At 46.3% G+C, this 22,647-nt stretch overlaps 1 protein-coding gene across 1 annotated transcript in view; it reads left to right on the top strand.

The window, feature by feature from the left end:
- Positions 1-22,647, top strand: part of emilin1b (elastin microfibril interfacer 1b) — a 44,820-nt gene that overhangs the window by 19,811 nt on the left and 2,362 nt on the right. Inside the window, 13 exon segments of the mRNA XM_079736137.1 lie at positions 4,234-4,359; positions 11,619-11,848; positions 12,482-12,747; positions 12,986-13,195; positions 13,530-13,889; positions 13,891-14,589; positions 15,097-15,436; positions 15,972-16,190; positions 17,160-17,408; positions 17,958-18,152; positions 20,490-20,606; positions 21,151-21,168; positions 22,041-22,175. Of these exon segments, the coding sequence (XP_079592263.1) occupies positions 4,234-4,359; positions 11,619-11,848; positions 12,482-12,747; positions 12,986-13,195; positions 13,530-13,889; positions 13,891-14,589; positions 15,097-15,436; positions 15,972-16,190; positions 17,160-17,408; positions 17,958-18,152; positions 20,490-20,606; positions 21,151-21,168; positions 22,041-22,175 (3,164 nt within the window).

Raw genomic sequence — 22,647 nt, forward strand, 5'->3', positions numbered from 1 at the left:
GTCGTCGACAAAAAAGCTGAAAAACTCCACCAACATTTACTTTGGAGCAAAAACGAGTGAGAACATACCGGTAAACTATTGGTAGTTTAGATAAGAAGAGGGCGGGGAAGCCCTTTATGGAACAGTGTGTGTGTGTCTCTGAAGTAATAATCAACAGAGTGCAACGTATTGAAAAAGCAGTGCCCTCGTTAGATTATTGGACATTATAGAGCTTTTATTGTGCCACTCCTAAACGCAGACTGTTCTGTTTGTAAGCATGATACGTGCCAAGCACGTATCATGACTCTTATCGCTCCTTTCATTTATTAATTTATTTATTCTCAATCTTTCTTTCCTTTCTTTTATTAAATGCCGTACTTCAATCTTTACGTGGATTTCAACTGCTGAGGTCCAATGTTTGCGTTGCTTCTTGTTAAAAGTCAAACTCAAAATAAAGTTGCACATGCTGTTTGACTTATAAATATGTGTCATGTCAATGCTACACATAAAGCATAAATGTGTGTGAAAGGCACATTGCGCCATAAGTTGGTGCCAAAGAATTAAATTGGCATTTTGTGTTTGGACCTAAGGTCTTCCAGCAGCCAGAGGCCTCTCTCTGCTGCAGAACACCAGCTGCAGTCTGCTGCTGCTCCACTGATCCTCCATCTCGCTCAAGATTAACTACCCCCGTATTTTCCAGCCAGTGACCTCTGACCCCGGGCAGTTGGTGAGGTCACTGAGAGCCAGGCCTTACCTGCTGGAAGTGTTTCCAGTCCGGCCGTCGGTGACAAAACTCTGGAGAATTTTTTGGAAGTCACGCTTGAAGCCATACGGCCTGGCCTTTAGAGCTGTGATGTAGCAAGACCACACACACCAGCAATGAGACCCCCCCCTCCGTACCCCAACCCCAACCAGCATCTGTTTTCAAATAAGAACATCTGAGTCAAAGCAAGAGGTGACAGTTATTGGCCTGCCATTATCCTGAGAATTTAGTGACCGAGATCAAATCGTGTCACACTTTGTCAACCTGCATAAGCTCTCCTTCCCTGACTGCCCCTCCATCACTATCAATTTAAGGATCCTCAACAGGATTTAAGTGATTCTTTCAGGATTATCCATGACGATAAATTATAATCTACACAGTCCGAGAAAACGTTCGTTTCCCATTTATCCGTCCCCAAATCACTGCTAATTTTGTGGGCTGCTGTCGTGTTCCACCATCACCACCTTATCTCACTATTGTGGGTGCTAGCACTAACGTTTAACCCTGTAGAAACGGAAGGTGAATAAACCCAGACTATGACTCTGTAACTCAGTGTTATGTCGCATTCCATGAGGGAACCAACAATTGGATCCTTTACTGAAGGACAGTGATTATCCATCAGTTCTGTGTTATACTCATCTCTCAGCACAGCTTTTGTTTCTGATCCAAAATGGCCGCCAAGAGAATCACATTTTCCTCGGGACTGACGTGTGATTTGGACCAAGCAACATTTTCTGAATTCTTCCATCTTCTATGTAATCAAAAAATGTTGGTCTCATGGTGACACACCACATAATAATTGTAATAACTATCTTAGTGAACTTTGTGTATGTTTGTCACTCAGTGTGTGGACAACATAATCTCTTTGTCCAGGTCTCGGCATCAGATTCTGCACAAAAAGTACATACTTTCTTTCTGGGCAGGCTTTAACAGAACAGAGTTTGTGATATGTGTAAGTGGCGAGAGGCCTCGTGTGTGCCACGCGTATTGTGTTCCCATGTGTGAACAAGGAGTAGACACAGAGAGACGGAGGTATGCGGAGGGATCCAGATTGATGAGATGACATCACTGCCATGAGTTACACATTCCCTGTCTGCACAGTAACCGAGCCACAGAGGAACCTTTGTATGTATGTTTGTGTTTGTGTGTGCGCGTGTGTCGGTGCATGTGTGCTTGTGTGTGTGTGTGTGTGTGTGTGTGTATGTGTATGTGTGTGTATCTGTGTGTGCAAACAAGGCTAGAATACCAATTAAAACAAATTCATCAACAGCTTGCCACAGAGGGGGGGCACACTGCTTATCTTTTACATGGAACTCTCTCTCTCTATGAGCTCCAATGGGGCTAAACTCACAACCCTGCTTTACAGATTCGTACTGTAAACAATAGCTGGCTCTGCAACAGTGTTAGAGCTCTGACAAAACACAAATGTTACCTATTTTGACCAAATTCACAGTAATTGCAATAAGTCAAGTGAAAAAACAATAGTATTGACTCCGGGAGTGTCATGATAAAACAGTGCACAAGTTCATAAAGGCAACAAAGTAAATATGAAATTGTAAGAAGCTACGTCTTCAAGGAGAATCCATGTCGAAAATAACGCTTATGTCCTTCCCATTCCAACAGAAATGTGACTTCCACAATATAAACGTTATCGAACAAGCGGCAAATTACAATTATAAAGAGGACGACAAAAAATGGTGTTGTAGAAATGCCAAGAATCTGTACTCAAAGAGAGAGAGGAAGTGGATCATGGTCAGATTTACGGCAAGCCTCACTGAACCTGAACACCAGTTAAAGAACAGGAACTGTAAATCCGCATGAGTGTTGGTCTGTGGGCCATGAAGGCGGCTGCCACATAATTCTCCCCGTTTTACTGTGCTCTGCAGGGAGTTATGGCTGCACTATACACATATGCCTCATTAATTAATGGACCTCAGAGTTTAACAAGACCCACAGCCCACCGACCCCTTTCCCCCCCCCCCCCCCCCCCCCCCCCCCTTTTCTCTCGTACCAATACCGGTGTAGATGCTTCTGCTAGTCCTACTTAAACCCATTAGCCTGTATAGCCGATGAGACTCATCCTCCATTAGTGAGCCCTCTCTGCTGGGATGAGGTATGTGTGTGGTTCAAGCGCCCAGCTTCATCGTCCTTTAGTGGCACCTCACCATGTGGAAGATGCAACCTCCTTGTCCAGATGTTTCAAGACAGTGAGGTCTTTGGGAAGCTTTGGGATACCCTAGAGAAAGGGAGCGTTCATGGCGCATGTAGAGGCAAACATCCTGCTTTGCCGACAGTCCCCTTAAAGTGCCTTGCAATAAAAGTAAATACCGTCAAAGCGTCAAAGTATTCATGGTGGCGGTTCTCTCTGGATCCCGGTACCTTGTCACTGCTGTCGGGTCGCTCGCGTGAGACAAAGCTCCAGACCTTAGCGTTAGCGTAGCCGCGGGACCATGTGTGTGTGTGTGTGTGCGCGTGTGTTTGTGTCTGTGTGTGTGTGTGGGTGCGTGTCTGTATGTGTGTGTGGGTGTATGTGTGCGTGCGTGCGTCTGTATGTGCTGGTGTGTTTATGTGTCTGTGCGTGTATGTTTGTGTGTGTGCGTTTGATTTACCACTTCCCTGAAGAACTTTATTAGAGCCACGGAAGGAGTGCGATATTTCAGCTTCACTCATCCGTCGGCCCGTTCGACGCTCCCGCCCAGTAAACACTGTGATGTTCCTCTTTAACGGGCGCTTTACTGTGTCCGGACGCATTGCTGTGTTGATTCAGTGATGATCATGACCCCCCCCCCCCCTTGAAATATGGCCAGGCGAGAGTTCACAGCAAGCTCACCAGAGTCCAGTAGTGCCTGCTGTCCAGTGCCTTCAGAATGACGCTGATTGTTACTGAGATAAGTGTGTCATGTGTCACTAGATAAGAGTGTAAAGTAGATACAAAATAGGTTGATATACTGGGTCATGACGAAAGGGTAATTCAAAAGTAATTGGTTTCCAGTGTAGTAAGGGTTAATAACTAGTACCTAAATTGAGTGATGTTACAAGTAGTCCAATGCCCTCGGGACCACCATCTGATTTCTGCATTAACCTTTTTTTTTCCTTTAGCCTTTCTTCTGTTTTCCTCGGCCGGTGAAGAAATACTGCTCTACTGATGCCATTGACGCTTCACCGTTTAGGTCGCTAGGCAGATTTGTTGCACATGTGTTCCGTTTTTTTCCACCACACCTTGGCTGCACATGAGTGGATGTGCCCTAATTGAGTCCAGGAAACGACACGGTCCGACCGCACTGTTGTAGGCTCCCGGGAGCTGCTCTTTAGAGCCTGGGGCCCAGGGCAGCGGTCACTGGGAGCCAGTGACCGCTGCCCTCTGTAACCACAGTCCCTGTTAGCTGTTTGTTTATCACATTCAGCTGATGCAAAACTAACTCCCCTGTGTGTGTGTGTGTGTGTGTGTGTGTCTCTCTCTCTCTCTCTTACTCTCTCTCTCTCTCTCTCAGAAACTGGTGTGCGTATGTAGTGACGAAGACAGTGAGCTGTATGGTCGAGGATGGGGTGGAGACCTACGTCAAGCCAGACTACCATCCTTGTTCCTGGGGAAATGTGCAGTGCTCCCGTGTAGTGGCGTAAGTATCCACCCACACACACACACACACACACACACACACACACTCATACACACAAAAAAAGCACACACACACACAAACAACACACACACAAACACACACAGGGACCCGTGCATGCACATGTACAATAGATACAAACACACACACACACACACACACACACGCACGGACACAAATACACACGAGGATTCTAACCCCATTTCCCACACACACGATCATCCATTCACTCGCCCACACATCCGCAATAACTCATAACAACCGCTAACAAACACACACACAAACAAACACAAAAAAGTTCAAAAGGACACACACGTGAACAATTTTGTATCCACAAACCCACATGTACCAATCTCCTGAAACACTCACACTGTAGCTCAAATAGGCATGGTCAAATCCTCATACCCTCACACAGGGGCGTAGGATTGAGTTTAACATTGGGGGGGACACATATCGGAAACCTGACAGATCCGGTATCATTTTTAGGTGGGACAAATGCGCCTGTCTCCGATATTGGAGGGGACACGTCCCCTCCGTCCCCCCCGGTTCCTACGCCCTTGCCCTCACACATACTCACACACACACTCTGGCGGGAAGTGTTGCATTATCCATAGAGGGATGGTTGAGTCCCGGCATTGGAGGCCTACCGATGCTCCAGAAGTAGGATAAAATTCCTGGTGCCTCACATTATTTCCCCAACTAACCCAGTTCTCTCCTCTGACTGTTCTTCGTTTGACTTTTTTCTCATTCGATTCCTCCTTCCTAACCCCTTCTTCTCTTTTTACACTGCATTTGGCACTGCCGAGGGGGCTAAGGGGGAGCCAGGTTCTTAATAAACCATCCCTTAAATGTAACTCATATTCCTGGGAACGCTGCCCTGCCCGTCTCCAACACGGCACTGCGCTATCTGGACTGCTTTAACAATTCACACTCCCCCCCACTGCAACACGGAGCCTATCATTCCCAAACCATTGTAAACCGTCTGTCAATAAGTCAACTAAACCCCGAAAAATGTTTTTAGTTCTTTTAAGGTCATTCATTTCTAAAAGCTAACGTCACAAAAAAAGAAAACTCCCATGAAAATAAGCGCTGCGGCCACGGAGCTTAGCGACAAAAGAGAGCACGGAGAGTGGCCTTGCATTCTCCCACCCCACACCACATGGGGATGGTATGCATAGACTGGTAGAAAAACACCCAGGACCACTCCACCAAGCCTCAGGCTGTGGAGTGGTCCGGTCTCTCTCTCTCTCTCTCTCTCTCGCTCTCTCTCTCTCCCTTTCTCTCCCTCTCTCTGGTGAGAATAAGTCATAAGTATCTATGGAGCCATACAGGGCCGGTCTAGGGAGACAGACCCGACCAGTCTGTGGACACATACTATAAATATGGCCTATGGTGGAAGTAAGTTGTGTTGGTTTTAAGGAAGAAGAGCTGAGGGCAGCCGAGCCCACAGGCCCTACTCACTGCAGAACCCCAGCTGGACTGCAGATGGCTGTGTTTACAGGGGATATGGGGGCTGTGGGACTTGTACGTACAGTAGAGAGAGAGAGAGAGAGAGTGAGACCCCCAAAAAATTGAAAAAAAACAATCAAAACAATATGAGCAAATGTTCACACAAGGCATGGTGAAGAATGTCAGTTTCACCGCTGCCTTCTGAGCTCCAGCCAGCATTGGAGGAATAATATGCACATATAAGTGTGTGTGTGTGTGTGTGTGTGTGTATGACAGCTTGCAACGGATCAAGCAATAGAGCCAGAACACTGCAAATCAATAACATCTGGGATGACTTCACTTTCAAGAAGGGGGTTGGATTGCTTTGTGTGTGTGTGTTTGCGTGTTTCTGTGAGTATGTGTTCTTAATGTGAGTGTATGTGATTGGCTGCACAAATGTATGTGTATGCATGAGCGTGTGTGTGTGCGCGCGTGTGTGTGTGTGTGTGTGTGTGTCCTTGTGTGTGGGTATGTGAATTTTTCTTATGTGTGTATGTGATTGTATGCGCATGTATGCGCATATATGTCCACACATATGTGTGTGTGTGGGTGTGTCTGTGTGTGTGTACATAGCCCTTGACAAAGCCTCAACGGTTGTAATCATTGTGTTGATTGGCACCAGAATTTTACTGCAGTCAGGGAGGAATCGAGTGGATGCGATTACAGAACCAGATCTGGCTAGAAAAAAATAAAAAATGAAAAGAAATAATTCCACCCACAGAAACTGAGTTTTGGATTCCTCGGACACTTGAATGGCCCCAGCATTCCTAGAATCCACCCAGACAAAACCAAAAGACAGTTAAGTGTTTCATTTTACCAAGGATGTGCAGCACAAAGGTTTTCAATCCATGATTACAGCCTGGCCCCGGCTCTATTGGGCCTGTGTGTCTCCAGTCATGGCTTTGTTTGCAGAGTGATTCAGTCAATTGGAGAGCCTATTTAGTTTGAAAAGACATGTTTTTTATTGACTATTTACATGTAAAATTAATGTGACAGAAATACTTTTTTTTTTCTCTATAACATTACTTTTGATTGTAACAAAGTCATCACTTCATTTCAGATTAAAAAAATCATGGTTTACTTTTGAAGGAGCTTCTATGATGTGTATTCTGTGGTCTTTGGGTTTGTGAATGCCTGCTCTGGACATTACCTTCCACGATCTAGGGGTGGGAATCTTTGGCTTCAGTGATTCGATTCGATTAACGATTTAGTAGTTGGCGATTCGATTCAAGGACTTTTTTTTTTTCTTTTTAACGATTCGATTCTGTAAACCACGATTCGATTCAGTAACTTTTAACCAAAATTCTATATCCATGAAATAAACATGCAATTACGTGAGTGAGACTATCTGTATTCTTCTGAAAGATGAAAAAATAAACAGACAACAGAATTACTTATTAAACATATTTATTCTGTAAAAAAAGTAGTCCTGCATAATATTTTATGCTGAATACAAAAATGAAATTAAACATTGCTCAGTTATTTTGAACATTTTTTAATAGGCTACATGCTGGCAGGGGAGAGAGTGGGTGGGTGAGTGGGTGAGTGAGTGGGTAGATTCTACACATGTACTTCTACTACTAAAGTAGGCCTGCATAATATTGTATGCTGAATACAAAAATGTAATTAAACAAATGAATTGCTCAGCCCTGTAACAAAGCTATTTTGAACATTTGTACTAGTAGCCTACAGTCTGTACTTCTACTTCAGATCTTTCTTCAGGAATATTAACTGGTCAACATGTTCAGGTTGAAGAGTGCTCCTCTGAGAAGACACTATGTCACCTGCGGTGCTAAACACCCTTCCGGGGGGGACACTTGTGCCTGGGAAACAAAGGTATCTTTTAGCTAGCTTAGCTAAGAATGGCAGTTCCCCCTCGTGAGACTTCCACCAGTCCATGACACTCCCTGTCAGTGCGAGTGGAGCCTCTGCTCGGTATCTGACAGCCTCTTCCCTGGTCCTATCAGCAGTGGACCTGCTCTCCTGCACCTGAATAAATGTGTCTCCAAAAAGCATGTCCAATGCCTTTGCTTTTTTGGGACACGGCTCATCTGAAAAACAAAACAAACAAAAAGAAAACATAAAAATTAAAACGTATGGTAAACTTTATACGTTTTGCAAATATATGATGGAAACCAGAATTATTTGTTTAATTATACTGGAACTGTTTTTTCTTCGTTGCTGCTTAACATGGTAGATCATAGTGTTTGAGAAAAAAGAAAAGACAAGCCAGGCCTAGTTTAGCCAGACCAGATCTGAGCCACAGTTGCAATATCATATACTGACCTAAAGCTATACTAATAGCACACCTGTCTCTCCCTCAGGCTCAGGCAATTGTGAGCATCCCTCTTCCACACCTCCTGGTATCTAATCAATATATAAGATAAGATTGAATATTGGTTAAAATGTTTAAGCTCTAACAAAATTGAACAAACTGTCAGAAAAGTATGTCTGGTAACATACATTTTACACTCAACTTTTTACACAACAACTCTAACAAGTCTACCAAATCAGGTCTAGCACATACATATACTGTCATGCTCCTACAGTAGGTTCTGAGAGAGCCTAATGAGCCATCAGCCAAAAGTAGCTAAATTGTGGCCAATTTCTAGCATTTTAGAGAAAATCTACAAGATCTGTTGTAGTAGGCCTACCTTGGTATGGATGTCAGCCGCCTCAACAGCTACTTTAGCATAAGTATATTCTCTGTCCTCAAATTCAAGGAAAGGCAATTCCTTGAAGTGCGGATCCAACGCTGATGCTGATTAAAAACAGACATTTTTGAGTATATGTGCACACACAACCAAACACACATTATAAAATATGGTAAGGCAGAAGTTATTCATAACAGAAATGCATAACTTAGGCATAACTTTGTAAAGACTGTCATTGACATCTGAGTATCTGTCAGAGAGGTCCTTGACCATCATGTAGCACTGCATATATTTACATGTAACTAGGGCTAGATTCTAGGTTTTTTTTAGGAGCAGTATGTGACTAAATGAATTATGACACACCAAGACTGATAAGTAAATTTGAACTGTGGTTAATTTATGTAGAAATAAAATGGTGAATCCATACATCAGAGATATCACAAATACACATTTCGGCATATAAACCAAAAAAAGAATAAATCAAATATCTAAAAAAAAAAAAAAAGAGACTACACCAGCACTATGGTGGACAGGAGGGTGGTCCTGCAGCATGAAATACTACGGCTCGAAGATGTCTTTTACAGGTAGCTCGCCATCTTGTTCTTTTCTCGGTTCCACCACACGATCTCCTCCTCATAAATAACCCGGCCTGTATTACAACAATATACAAAAATGTCCTTTAGTTCACATGCATTATACCGAAATTAAGAACTGTGTAATAACATACGTTTCATACAATAACATACAATTTACACTGCAAACCACGGCGGACCGCACCTAAAATGGCGGCGCCGTTCACGTTCATTGAACTTGATCATGCTTAGCCTCGTGTTGCTTACTGTGAACTAAAACACACAGTAGCCTCCACAAATGAAAAGAATTACATTCCCATTGTTTAGCTAACAAGTACAGAAAACATGAACAACTGATATATCATTTTACACGGTTTAACCCATTTGTGCCGGCTGCTGCGCGGCGCAACATTGTATCTACTAGATACATTGTTGCGCCGCGCAGCAGCCGGCACAAATGGGTTAACTCACCGAGTCCTCCAACGAATAACAAGAGTCCCGTGAAACAATCCAATAAACAAAACGAAAAGTGAGGCCCTTGCTTTGTTTCCTCTATCCTCTTTTAACTCTATTATATTCTCTTTCTACTTCGCTTTCTGTCTGTGTCGCTAGTTTTTACCCGCAGAAAAACTGCCTCGTACTCGTTCCTCTCTTCCGCTCGCTCGCCCAATCACTCGCAAGTGACGCTACTTCGCTCTGATTGGTTGACTACGGCTGCACTCGCAAAAGGGGGTATTACACTAAATATATATATACATATATACATATCATATATCACTATATTATTATAATATTATAATATATATATTATTTATAAATATATTATCAACTTTCTATTTCTTTAGGTCAGTTAACCTGGGTTACAATCACATTCTTCATTTCTTTAACAATGGCAGTCATCTTCATTAGGCTTAAGATGGCTCAGGAGTTTAGCCTTGACGGGGGCAATCATAGACACGGTCGGCTGCTGCTCTTCACATATGACGGTGGTGGCCAACTTGATTGGAGTCATAAGTTGCACTACATCTTTTGCGTTACTGATGTCACCGTTTTTCAGGGTGTTCGCCTGTTCTCCCTTTCGGAAATCTTTAGACATCAGTGTTGCCTCTACTGCCGCTTGTTGCTTGAGAAAACGTTCCAACATCTCGCAGGAACTGTTCCATCGAGTGCAAACGTCGGTTTTCAGCTTGTGCTGAGGCAAGGCGAGTAATCTTTGCTTCTCTCGCATGGAGTTGGTAGCCAAAGGACTTCGATGAAAAAATGAGACCACTTTCCTCACTCTCACTAACAATCGATCAGCACTGTTCACTCGCATTGCCTTCTGCGATGCCAAATTTAAAGTGTGTGCAAAGCAGGGAATATGGAGACTGAACTCAGCAGCTCTTCCAGCCAAAATCATGTTGCGGGCATTGTCCGTAACTAGAGCCGGACTCTTGTCCGTGATGTTCCATTCCTGGCAGGCGCCACGAAGTAAGCCTCCAATGTTTATTCCGGTGTGCGATTCGTACAGCACTCTGGTCTGGAGAAGTATGTTTTGCATGGCCCATTCGTTGTTAATGAGAAGTGCGGTTATGGTGACATACCCCTCTGTAGAGCAGCTCGTCTATCCGTCGGTGGTGATAGCCACCCGGTCCGCTTCAAAGAGTGACTGCTTCACCTCGTTCTTGACGTCTTCGTACATCTTCGGAATGCATGTGTCACTGAAGAACTGGCGTCTGGGTATCTTGTACCTTGGCTCGAGTGTTTTTACCATTTCCCTAAATCCAGCATTTTCTACTACGCTGTAAGGACGTAAATCCGTGCAAATAAATTTTGCAATCGACGCGGTGATGGCTTTAGCCCGTGGCCTATTTACTCCGAGCTTTTGCTCAAAAAGGTTAGCAGCAACGTTAACGCTAGCAGAAGGGTAAGCCAAACTAGCTGCAGCTACTGAAGCAGACGCTTCTGTGATACCGTGTAGCCTTAAAAGGTGGCTGGCTAGATTTGTAGTGTTCCCGTGGTATTTAATTGCACTTTTACAAATTCGACACACTGGAGACGTTTTGTCAATTTCACCATTTTTCTTTGCGAAGCCAAAATGCTTCCATACTTTTGATTTCAAGTTTGCTGGTGTATTAACAATCTCTCTGCCATGTTTGAGGGTGAGGGGGGAAAAAAACTCTCGGCGGTACTTCCTTGCAGGCTGCCTAGCTGATGACAGAGTTACGGATTACCGAACTGCATTTCACAAAAAAATGTGTAAACTCAGTCTTAGAACATTAATCATAATTAAGAATCGCGATTCATACGATTAAAAGCATTTATATCGATTATTGGGGAAACCAAAGCGATTTATTCTATTTATTTATTTTAGCAGATTGATTTAGTTGAATCGGTAGGACTGACAATCGATTCATCAATGCATCGCATTAATCATTACACTACTACCACGATCCCATACAATTGGATCCAGATTGTGTGTTTGTGTTTTATCCATTCAGCAGCAGCAGTGCAGTGCTTTCAGTGGGCTACTGGATCCTCATGTGCGATCCCGTCTGTGTATCTCCAGCTACCGCACGTTCATGAGGCCCAGGTACAAGACGACGTACAAGATGGTGACGGAGATGGAGTGGAAGTGTTGCCATGGTTACAGCGGGGAAGACTGCAACGTGGGCCCCGTGGGTGGCTCCGGGACCCAGGTATCCACCAGCAGGCCCCGGCCCCGGCCTGGACAGGGCGGTGCTGGAAACGGCTATGGGCAGGGTGGGACCGGCACCGGACAGGGCGGAGGAGACAGTGGTGGGTGGATGGCACATAACCAGACACACACGCATGCACACACATACACACACACACACACACACAAACAGAGACACACATGGACTCATGCACACGCACAAACACACACACACACATATGGACACATGCACAAGCACAAACAAAAATATGGACACATGCATACAAACACAGACACACACACACGCATACACAAAAAAAACACACTTACCCTCTGTTTTGACATAATTCATGTTATAAAATAGCTTTTTTTGCCCCTGAAAAAGTATTGGCCTAACCCTAGGTGGGATCCGTGAATAGGTTTCAAGGGTTTATGGTTATCTTAATGTGAGACCATCGTTGAGAATATGCTGGTCTGTTTTTTTTTTGGGGGGGGGGGGGGGGGGGGGATGATCAACCACACGTGCTTTCACTTACGACAGCACAATAAAGAATGGTCCCCATGAGGATACACAAGGTGCACCAGCAGCAACCCAATTGTTCCCCAATAACAGCTTTAGCATGGGGCTCACGGGTTCAGAACACTGAACATGTCTGTAGCTGTGAAAATGTTGCTGTAAAAAAGGACTACAAATACTACGACAGCTCTGTTTGGAAGCAAACATTTAGTTTTTGGTCTGTTTTTCGCACGCTAAGGGCGAGGGGACAGCGACCAGATGAGGCGGCTGGAGGAGAAGATCCAGAGCCTGACCAAGGACCTGGACAACGTGCAGTCCACCCTGCGCGGCATGAACGGAGGCAGCGGTGGATCGGGCCACACCGGCACCGGCAGCCAGGGCGGAGGAGGAGGAGGAGGAGGAGGAGGAGGAGGAAGGAACCCAGCCGACGCCGCCCAGCCAGAGATAAAGGAGATGATCAACAGCATCCAGAACAAGCTGGACCAGCTGGATAACCGCACCCAGGTGCTGTGGGGCTCTGGTGCAGTTCGCTGTATAGCAAATGGAAATGATCAGTGTTGGGGTCTTGGTGGAAGGCCGGGTTGGGTAGAGGAAAATGGCAAATTCATTCAACCTAGCTTGACCTGCATTCTTCTGTGGCTTCCCAAAGTGATATGGAATTGCCACTGCTGCTGGATAACAACAATAATCAGCTTATTATTAAGTGGTTGTAATTAATGAATTGTATTTCTTTTAACCACAGGACCATGACAAAACGCTGGTCAACATCAACAACCACCTCGTGAACGGCAAGGGCAAAGAGCTGGAGGGAGGACTGTCTGGAGGAGGAGGAGGAGGAGGAGGAGGAGGAGGAGGAGGAGGCGGCGTGGGAGGAGGGAAGGGGAACTCCCTGAAGGAGGAGATCCTGAGCGAGCTGGAGAGGAGGGTGTCCCTCTCCTGCTCCTTCTGCCAGGTAGCACACCACAACAGAACCTCCCCCTTCGATTTGACGATCAATTCCTTTTTAACGTGGTATCAGGCTAGCCGGCAGTAGCTCAGGAGGTTCAGAGGGCTGGCCGGCAACCGTAAGGGTCACTAGTTCGATCCCCGGCCCAAGTGTCAAAGTACCCCTGAGCAAGGCACCTAACCCTAACCCTAACTCCTCCCAACGAGCTGGCTGTCGCCCTGCGTGGTTGACCCCGCCGTCGGTGTGTGCATCAATGGGCGAACGCCGGGCGGTATTGTAAAGCAAGGTAGCGCTGTCCTCCGGAGGGGGTCGTTTAACCGCACGCCTTGGCTCCTTGCAGGAAGGCGTGGAGGACCTGCGGAACCAGCAGCGGGAGGACCGCGAGAGGATCCGCGCCCTGGAGAAGCAGCTGAGCGCGATAGACTCCCGGTACCGCCTGAGCCTGGACGGGCTGCGGCGGGACGTGGCGCGCTCCCAGGGCTGCTGCGACGGCGTCCACGACCTGAGGAAGCGCCTCGCCGACGCCGAGCGCAAGATCGCCGCCACCTCGGAGAAGTATGACGTCATCCAGACCGTCCTGGACAAGGGGCTAGGTGGAGGAGAGGGAGGAAGAGGAAGAGGAGGAGGAGGAGGAGAAGGAGGTAGAGGAGGAGGGAGTTTCGGCGGAGCAGCGGGTGCCGGTGGCGAAAGCGGCGGGAGGGGGGGGTGGCGGCTCGGAGGGGGGCGTCGCCGTGGTGACGGAGGACCTGCTGGACGCGCGGCTGCGGGACCTGGAGCGGCGCGTCAACGGCTCGGCCCGGCAGGCGGAGAGGAGCTGCTCCTTCGTGGAGAACGAGGTGAAGGACCTGCGAACGGTGTTCCTGGACCGCTTCGACGACCAGGGCTTCCGCATCTCGGACGTGGAGCTGGACGTGGGCCTGGTCAAGGACCGGGTGACGGAGCAGGACGGGAGGCTCGCCCGCCTGGAGAACGCCACCGCCCTCGTCGGCCGCAGGGTGGAGGAGTGCGGCTGCGGCCCGGACGCAGGGGGAACCGGAGGAGGAGCGGGCGGAGGAGGTGGTGCAACAGGAGCAAGAGGAGGCGTCGGAGGGCAGGGAGGATCGGTGACCGGCGGGGGAGGAAGAGGGGACGGAGGACGGGGAGACGGGGGAGGGAACAGAGGGACTGGAGGAGGAGTAGTATTTGGAGGATCCGGGGGAGCTGGAGGAAGAGGGTCAGCAGGAGGCACGACGGGAGGGACCCTAGGAAGAGGCAGGGGGCCTGCCGGGGGACTGCCGGGGATTGACGACACCACAGAGAAATCTCTGGAGTGGAGGGTCTTCGCCAATGAGGACCAGATCCACCGCTTCAGCACCACCCTCAGAAATCTCTCCGTGTCCGGAGACTCTCTGTTCGACAAGGTGAGCTTCAGATCCTATGGGCGTCCACATTATTTTGCTGTGTTATTTGGTTTTGAACCTCTTATGAAGAAAATATGCATGAATACGCTGCATGTTTTTATCGAACCCACATGTCAGTCTCATAGATAGATCAGCATCACTCATTTATACATTTGAAAAATGGTTATAACCCCCCTTGACTTTAATACTTGACTGTATATGTACCCTGTATCTAATCAACTCGATTTTTTTATTATCATACTGTTCATACTCATCATACTACCCATCTATGTCGCTCTTATCCGCTATATCCATCTTATGCTGCTCATACCTCACTAGGTCACTTTACTTTTGCTGCTGTACTACACTTTATGACAATTCATATTCAAACTGCACCTTAATTACTCTTTTGCACTTCTACTTAGATCTCCAAATATATTCTGTCCTCTCTTTTATTGTACTCTACACAATAGAAACCAAGTTTCATCTAAATCTGAATGTAATCGCCGTGAACGAATGCTTCTGCAGGTGGTGGACCTGAGCCACGACGTGCGTAAGATCAAAGCCCTGACGGGGGCCAGCGGGGAGCACTTCAACCGCATCGTCACCGAGATCGAGACCCTCGGACACGGCTGTGGGGACACGTGCAGCAGGGTGGAGGACGAGCTGCGCAGGCTGAAGAACTACACCCGGAACGCCCTGGACCGCTTCCAGATCCACATCGAGACCCTGCAGGGCGGCGGGGGTGCGTCCCACCGGGGGGCTTGTTCCCAGGTCTGCTCCGACCTGCAGGGGGAGGTGGGCCAGCTCAGACAGGACGTGGAGAAGTGCACGCGACAGTGCAAGAACGGACTGGACACGTCTGCAGGTTGGTCCGATCCTGTTGGTCTATCCACATCCATCCATCCATCGATTTATCATTTATTCACCCATCCATTCATCCATTTAGCATTCATTCACCCATTTATAGATCCATACAATCATCATTCATTCATCCATTCATCTAAACATACATACATACATACATACATACATACATACATACATACATACATACATACATACATACATACATACATACAGTCATCAACACATCCATCCATCTATCCGTTCATCATTCATTCATTCATTCATTCATCCATCCTTCTAAACATAGATACATACATACATACAGTCATCAACACATCCATCCATCTATCCATCCATCCATTCATCATTCATTCATTCATTCATCCATCCTTCTAAACATAGATACATACATACATAAAGTCATCAACACATCCATCAATCTATCCATCCATCCATCATTCTTCCATCCCTTCATCCTTCCTTCCACCCGTCCATCCATCCATATGCATGGACCAGTTCATCCATTCATCACTATGCCCTGAAACTCTCTGCAGACGGTGGTAGCGGTGGCACGGGGCTGTCTGGAGGCGGGCTGGGTGGCGAGAAACCCCTGGACGGCCACAGCGTGATCGGGGGCACCCTGAACAACAACCACCTGAAGAGGCTGCAGGGCGAGCTCTCAGAGGTCCTCCTGACCTTCAGCTCCATCAACGACACGCTGAAGGGCCTGGAGCACACGGCACACAAGCATGGCAGCGTCATCACAGACCTAGGTGAGGGCTCGAGGCGATGAACCGTGAGCACATGATTGGGCGACGGGTGACAGTAGCTCAGGAGGTGGTGTCGGGGTGTCCCTGAGCAAGGCACCTCACCCTGACTGCTCCTGACGAGCTGGCTGTCCCCTTGCATGGTTGACTCCGCCGTCGGTGTGTGAATGTGTGCATGAATGGGTGAATGTCAGGCAATAGTGTAAAGCGCTTTGGATAAAAGCGCTATATAAATACAGTCCATTTACCATTTACCATATGATGACCATTCAGCCTCGGCGTTGCCATGGTTTTCCTACGGAGTTGAGCGCCGAGGCCCGACCTAGCGTTATCGCTAGCATTGACGCTAGTCTGGGCGTAACCGACTGCTCCACTTTTTCCGCCTTGACACTGCACTTAATTCCAACTATTTCAACTTTGACCCCAGCTGGCGCTGACCTCTCCAGTCGCATCCATTCAGATGACAGCTTTGTTTTACGTTTTAAAACCCCCAGAATCTTTGAAGCGACATCTTTATTCATTTCTTAAAGGTGACTTATCGTACTACCAGTTGAGTGAGATGAGTGAGTGTGATTAGTGTGATGATGAGAGTGTGATGATCCTCTGAAATCACAAGTGGGCGTGCCCACCCAGATGGGGGCTGATAGATCAGTCTACCAGCCTACCAAGTTGACTGTAGCAAACGTTGCTCATCTATCTGTCATACATCTAGGCGGACACGCCCACTTGTGATGTCAGAAAAGGCAGATTTCAAAACACCTTGTAACAGCTGATCATAGTCACACCTGGTGGTATAATATGTCACCATTTAAAGCGCTCAATTTCCACATGTTGGCTCGCAGTATCCCAAACGCCCAACCAGGGTTCCTGATGTGTTGATCCCCTTAGCGCTGAATGGCCTCAGCTCGCTAAAACCCAAGACCTTTCCTCGCCCTACTGACCTGTTTAACCACCTTCCTCCGTCACACCCGGCAGGAAACACAAAGGACAAGATCATCTCCGAGCTGGACAAGATCCAGCTGGAGGTGAACGAGCACATCGAGGGGAGCCGCGACCGGCTGGACGGGATGGACCGGGACGTGCGGCGCTTCGAGAGCACCCTGGTGGTGGAGATGGGCGACTGCAGGCGGTCCGGCGACGGGCTGGAGAAGAGGCTGTCCAAGCTGGAGGGGGTGTGCAGCCGGATGGACGGCGTGTCGGACTCCCTCCAGAGGATCAAGGACGGTACGAGTCCTCGTCTCCTGCGTCTCATCGTGTACCTCTTTCACTTTGGCTCCGAAAACATGTGTTTCTGGCACTAGTCAGGCCCACGTTATCGATCAAATGGTCACTGTCATTCAGTGTATGGGTGTAGTCTGAGTATGAGTAGTCAGTGTGATGGGTTGTATCATGTGTCATGAGGGTTGAGATTACTGGGATTAGGAAATCCCATGGAAATGCAAAATTCCGTTCTTGTTCTGAACTCAGATTGGACTGCTCCTTTTAAATAGCTCTTACCAATCTGGATCACATCATGTAAAGCATGAAATATGGCTGAATTGTGTCTGCCAAACAAATCATACTGGATATTCTTGGCCTTAAAAACTGGATGCAATTAGTGTGGCGCTTATCAAAAGTCTGTTCTCCCTTTCTTTCTAAGAGGCACATCCATCTATGTCGTTCCCTCTCCGTTAGAAAACATCCGAAACGGAGACAAGCCGTCTCTTTTCCAAGGTCCGCTTGCACAAACGTCTTACTCTCCATGTGCGTGTTGTCGCCTTTCGAACCGCCCAGGGCTGAACAAGCACGTGACGGGCCTGTGGAGCTGTGTGAGCGGCCTGAACTCCACCGTGATCGCGCACGGAGAAATCCTCGACGACATCCAGAACGAGCAGCTGGACGGCATCCACGGCAACATCAAGAACCTCAACTCCTCCATCAACAACGTCCTCAACAAGTTCCAGAGCCTCTCGGAGAAGGATCAGACCGGTGGGTGACCCCTGACCTCGCCGCTCCCTGTCTTTATTGTGTTCCGCTCTGTTCTCCTCGGTTCTTTTCTGGGAGCTGTTGCATTCTTCCTATTACTTTTTTCTTTTTTTTTCTTTTTTTGACAGCTATTCTTTCACGAGCCGTGATTTCACCTCGGACCTTTGACCTTTCACAACCCTTCGGTGACCCTGTTTGGTTATAAAAGGAATAGTTCTAAGATGGGGATGAACTTGTTTTTTGAGCAGTGGAAGGCAGGATGGGTATTGGTTTGACGTTTATATTGTCCGGGATGTTATGGGGTGCAACTCTCTGCAGATACATACTTGAATACATTAAGCACCGCACAGAAAGCCTTACGTTAATGGATGGAACATGTGTGGACATAAAACCTTCATAATGTGAAACCCTGCAAAATAAACAAGCCCATGTCACTCGGTTCAGCGGGGAAATATTTGCGTTGCCAGTCAGTAATATGCTTATTGGAGCAGATCCAGAAGCCCTTCAGAGATTTCCATGACAGAATTTGTTAATTTTATTTACGAGCAAGGTTTTGAAATATGCTTTCTATTATAGAACTCTGATGGGGTCGTAATGGAAACTGTTTCTCACAACAGAAAAAAGAAAGTATTTTTGGCTAGTGTTGACTGACCAGTGTAACATCCACATATACATCAAACACTATGGGTTTCGCACTCCTACGTCTATCTTTTAGTTCCAGTAATGTTACTTATCTTGTAAAATCTTGATTTTAAGTCTCAATTCTCTGAAATAGTAAAAATGTTCTCCTCCTATTTTTCTTTTCTTTGCTCATAGGTGCTGTTGTGCTGCACAGAGGTTTGAAAATGCTTTGTCTGTGGAGCTGCACTTAACCATCTTTGTATTAAACTAACTATGACTGAGAAATCCAACTTTCACCCTTGAAGCCAGTGGGGCGGATAGCTGGCGTTGTGTATACTAAACACTCAAACAATTTGAATTGATAATAGTTATTGATGTTGGCACTGTATCGGAAAAGCCTTGAGGTGATCTGCAAACCACAGATTTCTATTCACCCCTCAAATTTTTACATCTATTTTCTAAACATATTTAAGCTTGAGACACCCAATTTTAAAACACAGATATCAGGTTTAATGCCAGTATAGCCTTATCTGGTTCCAGGTTTTCTGTCTGTGAGATACCGCACAGTGTGTGTATGCCAGGTCTCGGAAAAAATACATGCAATGCAACTCATAGCTACAGTAGTGGCATATATTAAATGCAGTAATGTAAGAATTTAAACTGACAAACCTACATCGTCATGGAGTCACAAGAACACTCATACATTTTGAATGGCATCATGCCAGCAGACACAAGTCACATCGAACTTATTGCTTTTAATGTCCGTTTTTTATCGACAAACCGCCAACACTTTTCAAATATTGTTTTGCACGGAACGAAAATCACATAAATCATACTTCTGCAAACAATTTTGAGACATGTTGACTTTGTTGACTTTTTCCGAGCTTCAATCCCATGCCAATCCAATGGGAACACAGTTAAGCAGAAACAATCCCGTCATTCAACACACGGTGGACTCCCAAAGCACAGCCCCCCCCAACACACACACACACACACACTGGTTCGCTGGCACATACTACAGACACACAGTGACGTACTGTATCTCAATGTTTGAAAGTCTTGGATGTTTTCGGTTTGTTTCGGTATGTATTGCAACAATGTCCCAACTTTTGTGTTGCCTGTTGCGATTCTTCCAGTTCTTCAGTTATTGTCAATGCTGTTGTCTTTGGTCTGCTGGTTCTTCTGTGTTCTGTCTCCAGTCAGCTCCAGCCCCGGCCCTCATTTGTCCGTTGTGTTTTTAATATGCTTTCCCTGTCCAATTTTAAATGATCTGTGTATTGATGTAATGCATACCAGACACGCTCAACAACATGTTTTCCTTGTCATTAAAGCGCCATTGTTGTCTGTTGCTGTTGGATACGCTATACACACACAGTAGTCCAAGTCATATTCTGTGTCTATATTACACTCTACTCCATTTAATTTTCACATATCTTTAGATCAGCATCTATCTCAATCATATTAATTATTTTCATAAGCCTCCCCAGAGAGCAGCTATGTTGACTCTAAGTTACTTGGTTGTTTCTACTTTTGGGCCCACGAGATGATATGCATGTAGCCTGAGGCTCAGGAGTCGAATGTACACTGGAAGCTTTCTTAAAGACCCGCTTTCTTATAAACCATACCCCTGTAATCCACGCGGAGGCGCTTCTTCAGTGACACATCTCAAGACCTGATCGTGTCCTGACGATTTATTGACACAAATCTTATCCACCGCAGGCCCGCAAGGACAACCGGGACCCCCGGGAGAGAGAGGCTTCACCGGTCAGCAGGGTAGCAAGGGTCCCGCTGGTCCCCCAGGGAGAGTGGGAGACTACGGACCCAGGGGATCACCAGGTAAGGAGAGAGGGAAGACAGAGGGATGGCTGTGTGGAGATGGGGGGATGAAAGGACATGAGATAGGGGGGCTGGGGGGGGGGGGGGGGGTGTAAGGTGGTAGGATCACAGAGGGGAGGATGAATGGCTGCTTGACGGAGGGGGGGGTGGGGAGAGAAGGCCCGTTCTGGGGCTGGACAGAATTATGAATCCAACAGATGTTTGTTTTAAAGAAGGACGGAGAGAGAGAGACAGAGACAGAGAGAGATTAGACATAAGACATTAAAGATGAAGTAAGGGGACATAGAAGAAAACCAGAATGTATGCAGATGAGATAAAGTTAAATGCTAAATCAACAGATTTACAGGTCAGTTAATGAGAGGATGAAGAGGTATCAGGTGACTAGGGCAGTCAGAAATGTCCAGAGAAAGAGAGCAAATGACATAGTCGCTGCATAAATTCTATGATGCAATTATAACTCTTCATTAATGAAACAGATACATTCAACTCATTCCCAACCTGTGAATGTCACTCTTTCTAAAGAACTCTTTTGTTTTTCTCGTAGGTCCCAAAGGTGAAACAGGTATGTCTTTGTTTCTGTTTTTCTTCTGTCGATTCAATATGGCTATTTTCCCTTACGTTGATCGTTTATCTGTCATTGTCTCAGTATCTGTACATGGTTATTGTAACATTCCCTGCTTGGATCTGGCTTTGAACTGACAAGAGGCACACAGTTCAACCGCAACTGTAGAATCTCCCAATGGGTTTATACCAAGACAAAGAACAGTTGGATCCTGAATCCTACATCGTCAACAGCCTTGTGCACTGCTTATGGTTTATGTTAGTTGTGAAGGTTTAGCCGTAGCTTTGCATTGCATTTCCAGTCATTTACTAAGCCAGTCTATTAAAGGGGTAGTTCGGAATTTGGGACATAGGGCCTGATTCCCAAGTTAGCCTTGGTGTTCTTTATCATTGGAGACAGTTTTCAACACATTGAAAACTGGCTAGTATTGCCTGTTGCTATGCGCTAGCCTAGCACGAGCAAACTCTGCAACTAGAAGGACTGAATGAAATGTAAAGAACCCCAAGGCTAACTTGGGAATCAGGCCCTATGTCCAAAATTCCAAACTACCCCTTTAATGCCATGTGCCGGTTGCCATAGTGAGAATCCAACACCCTTACCGTGGTTGTTTTAATGCCTTGCTCTATGGCCTGAGCTAGACAGGGAATCCAACCCCCTGCTATGGCTGTGTTAATGCCTTGCTGTACGACTTGAGCTAGACAGGGAATCCAACCCCTAACCATGGCTGTGTTAATGCCTTGCTCCACCAGTTGAGCAAGACAAGGCCATACATTAACACAGGTATACATGTGAATATTGTGTGTGAGACGTTCTGTGAAAATAAGGGCAGTAGTGAGGGCTTTCTATGTCTCACTGTCTCCTTGTGTTCTTAGGAATGCCTGGGGCCGATGCCAATGTGCCCAAGCTGTCCTTCTCCGCCGCCCTCACTAAACCCTTCGAGAGACCCGGCACCATCATATTCGACACCATCTTTGTCAACAATGGAGACTTCTACAACCCTTCGACAGGTAAGGCTAGCACGACCCGAGCCATCCAAACCTCTAACTAGGGCCGAAAGATTTGGGGAAATAATCAGATTGCGATTATTTCGACCAATATTGCGATTGCGATTTAGTGTGCGATTTTTCTTTTTAAAGTTCCTTATGTTCTGTAATATTCACTAAACAAGCAACACATCTTTCTATAGTCTGACCAACACAACATTGGAATCAGTCAACATATTAATTGCTCTTTCCTTTATGTGTTGCGATGAATTGATGCATGAATTGATACTATAACAACTTTATTTAACTATTGAATTGTAAAAGAAGAATAAATATGAATCTTACTGATCTCCAGTCAGTAGCAGTAACTACTAACATAAAAAAATAAAAAATATCCCAAAAAAATTCTTTCATTTTAATTTTCTCATTGCAGCTTTTGGGATTTGCAAATCACGTTCTATTACATCGCAATGTCGGTTTGAATTCTATTAATCGT

The sequence above is a fragment of the Pollachius pollachius genome (assembly GCF_949987615.1).
Source record: "Pollachius pollachius genome assembly, chromosome: 5".
Classification (NCBI taxonomy): Eukaryota; Metazoa; Chordata; class Actinopteri; order Gadiformes; family Gadidae; genus Pollachius; species Pollachius pollachius.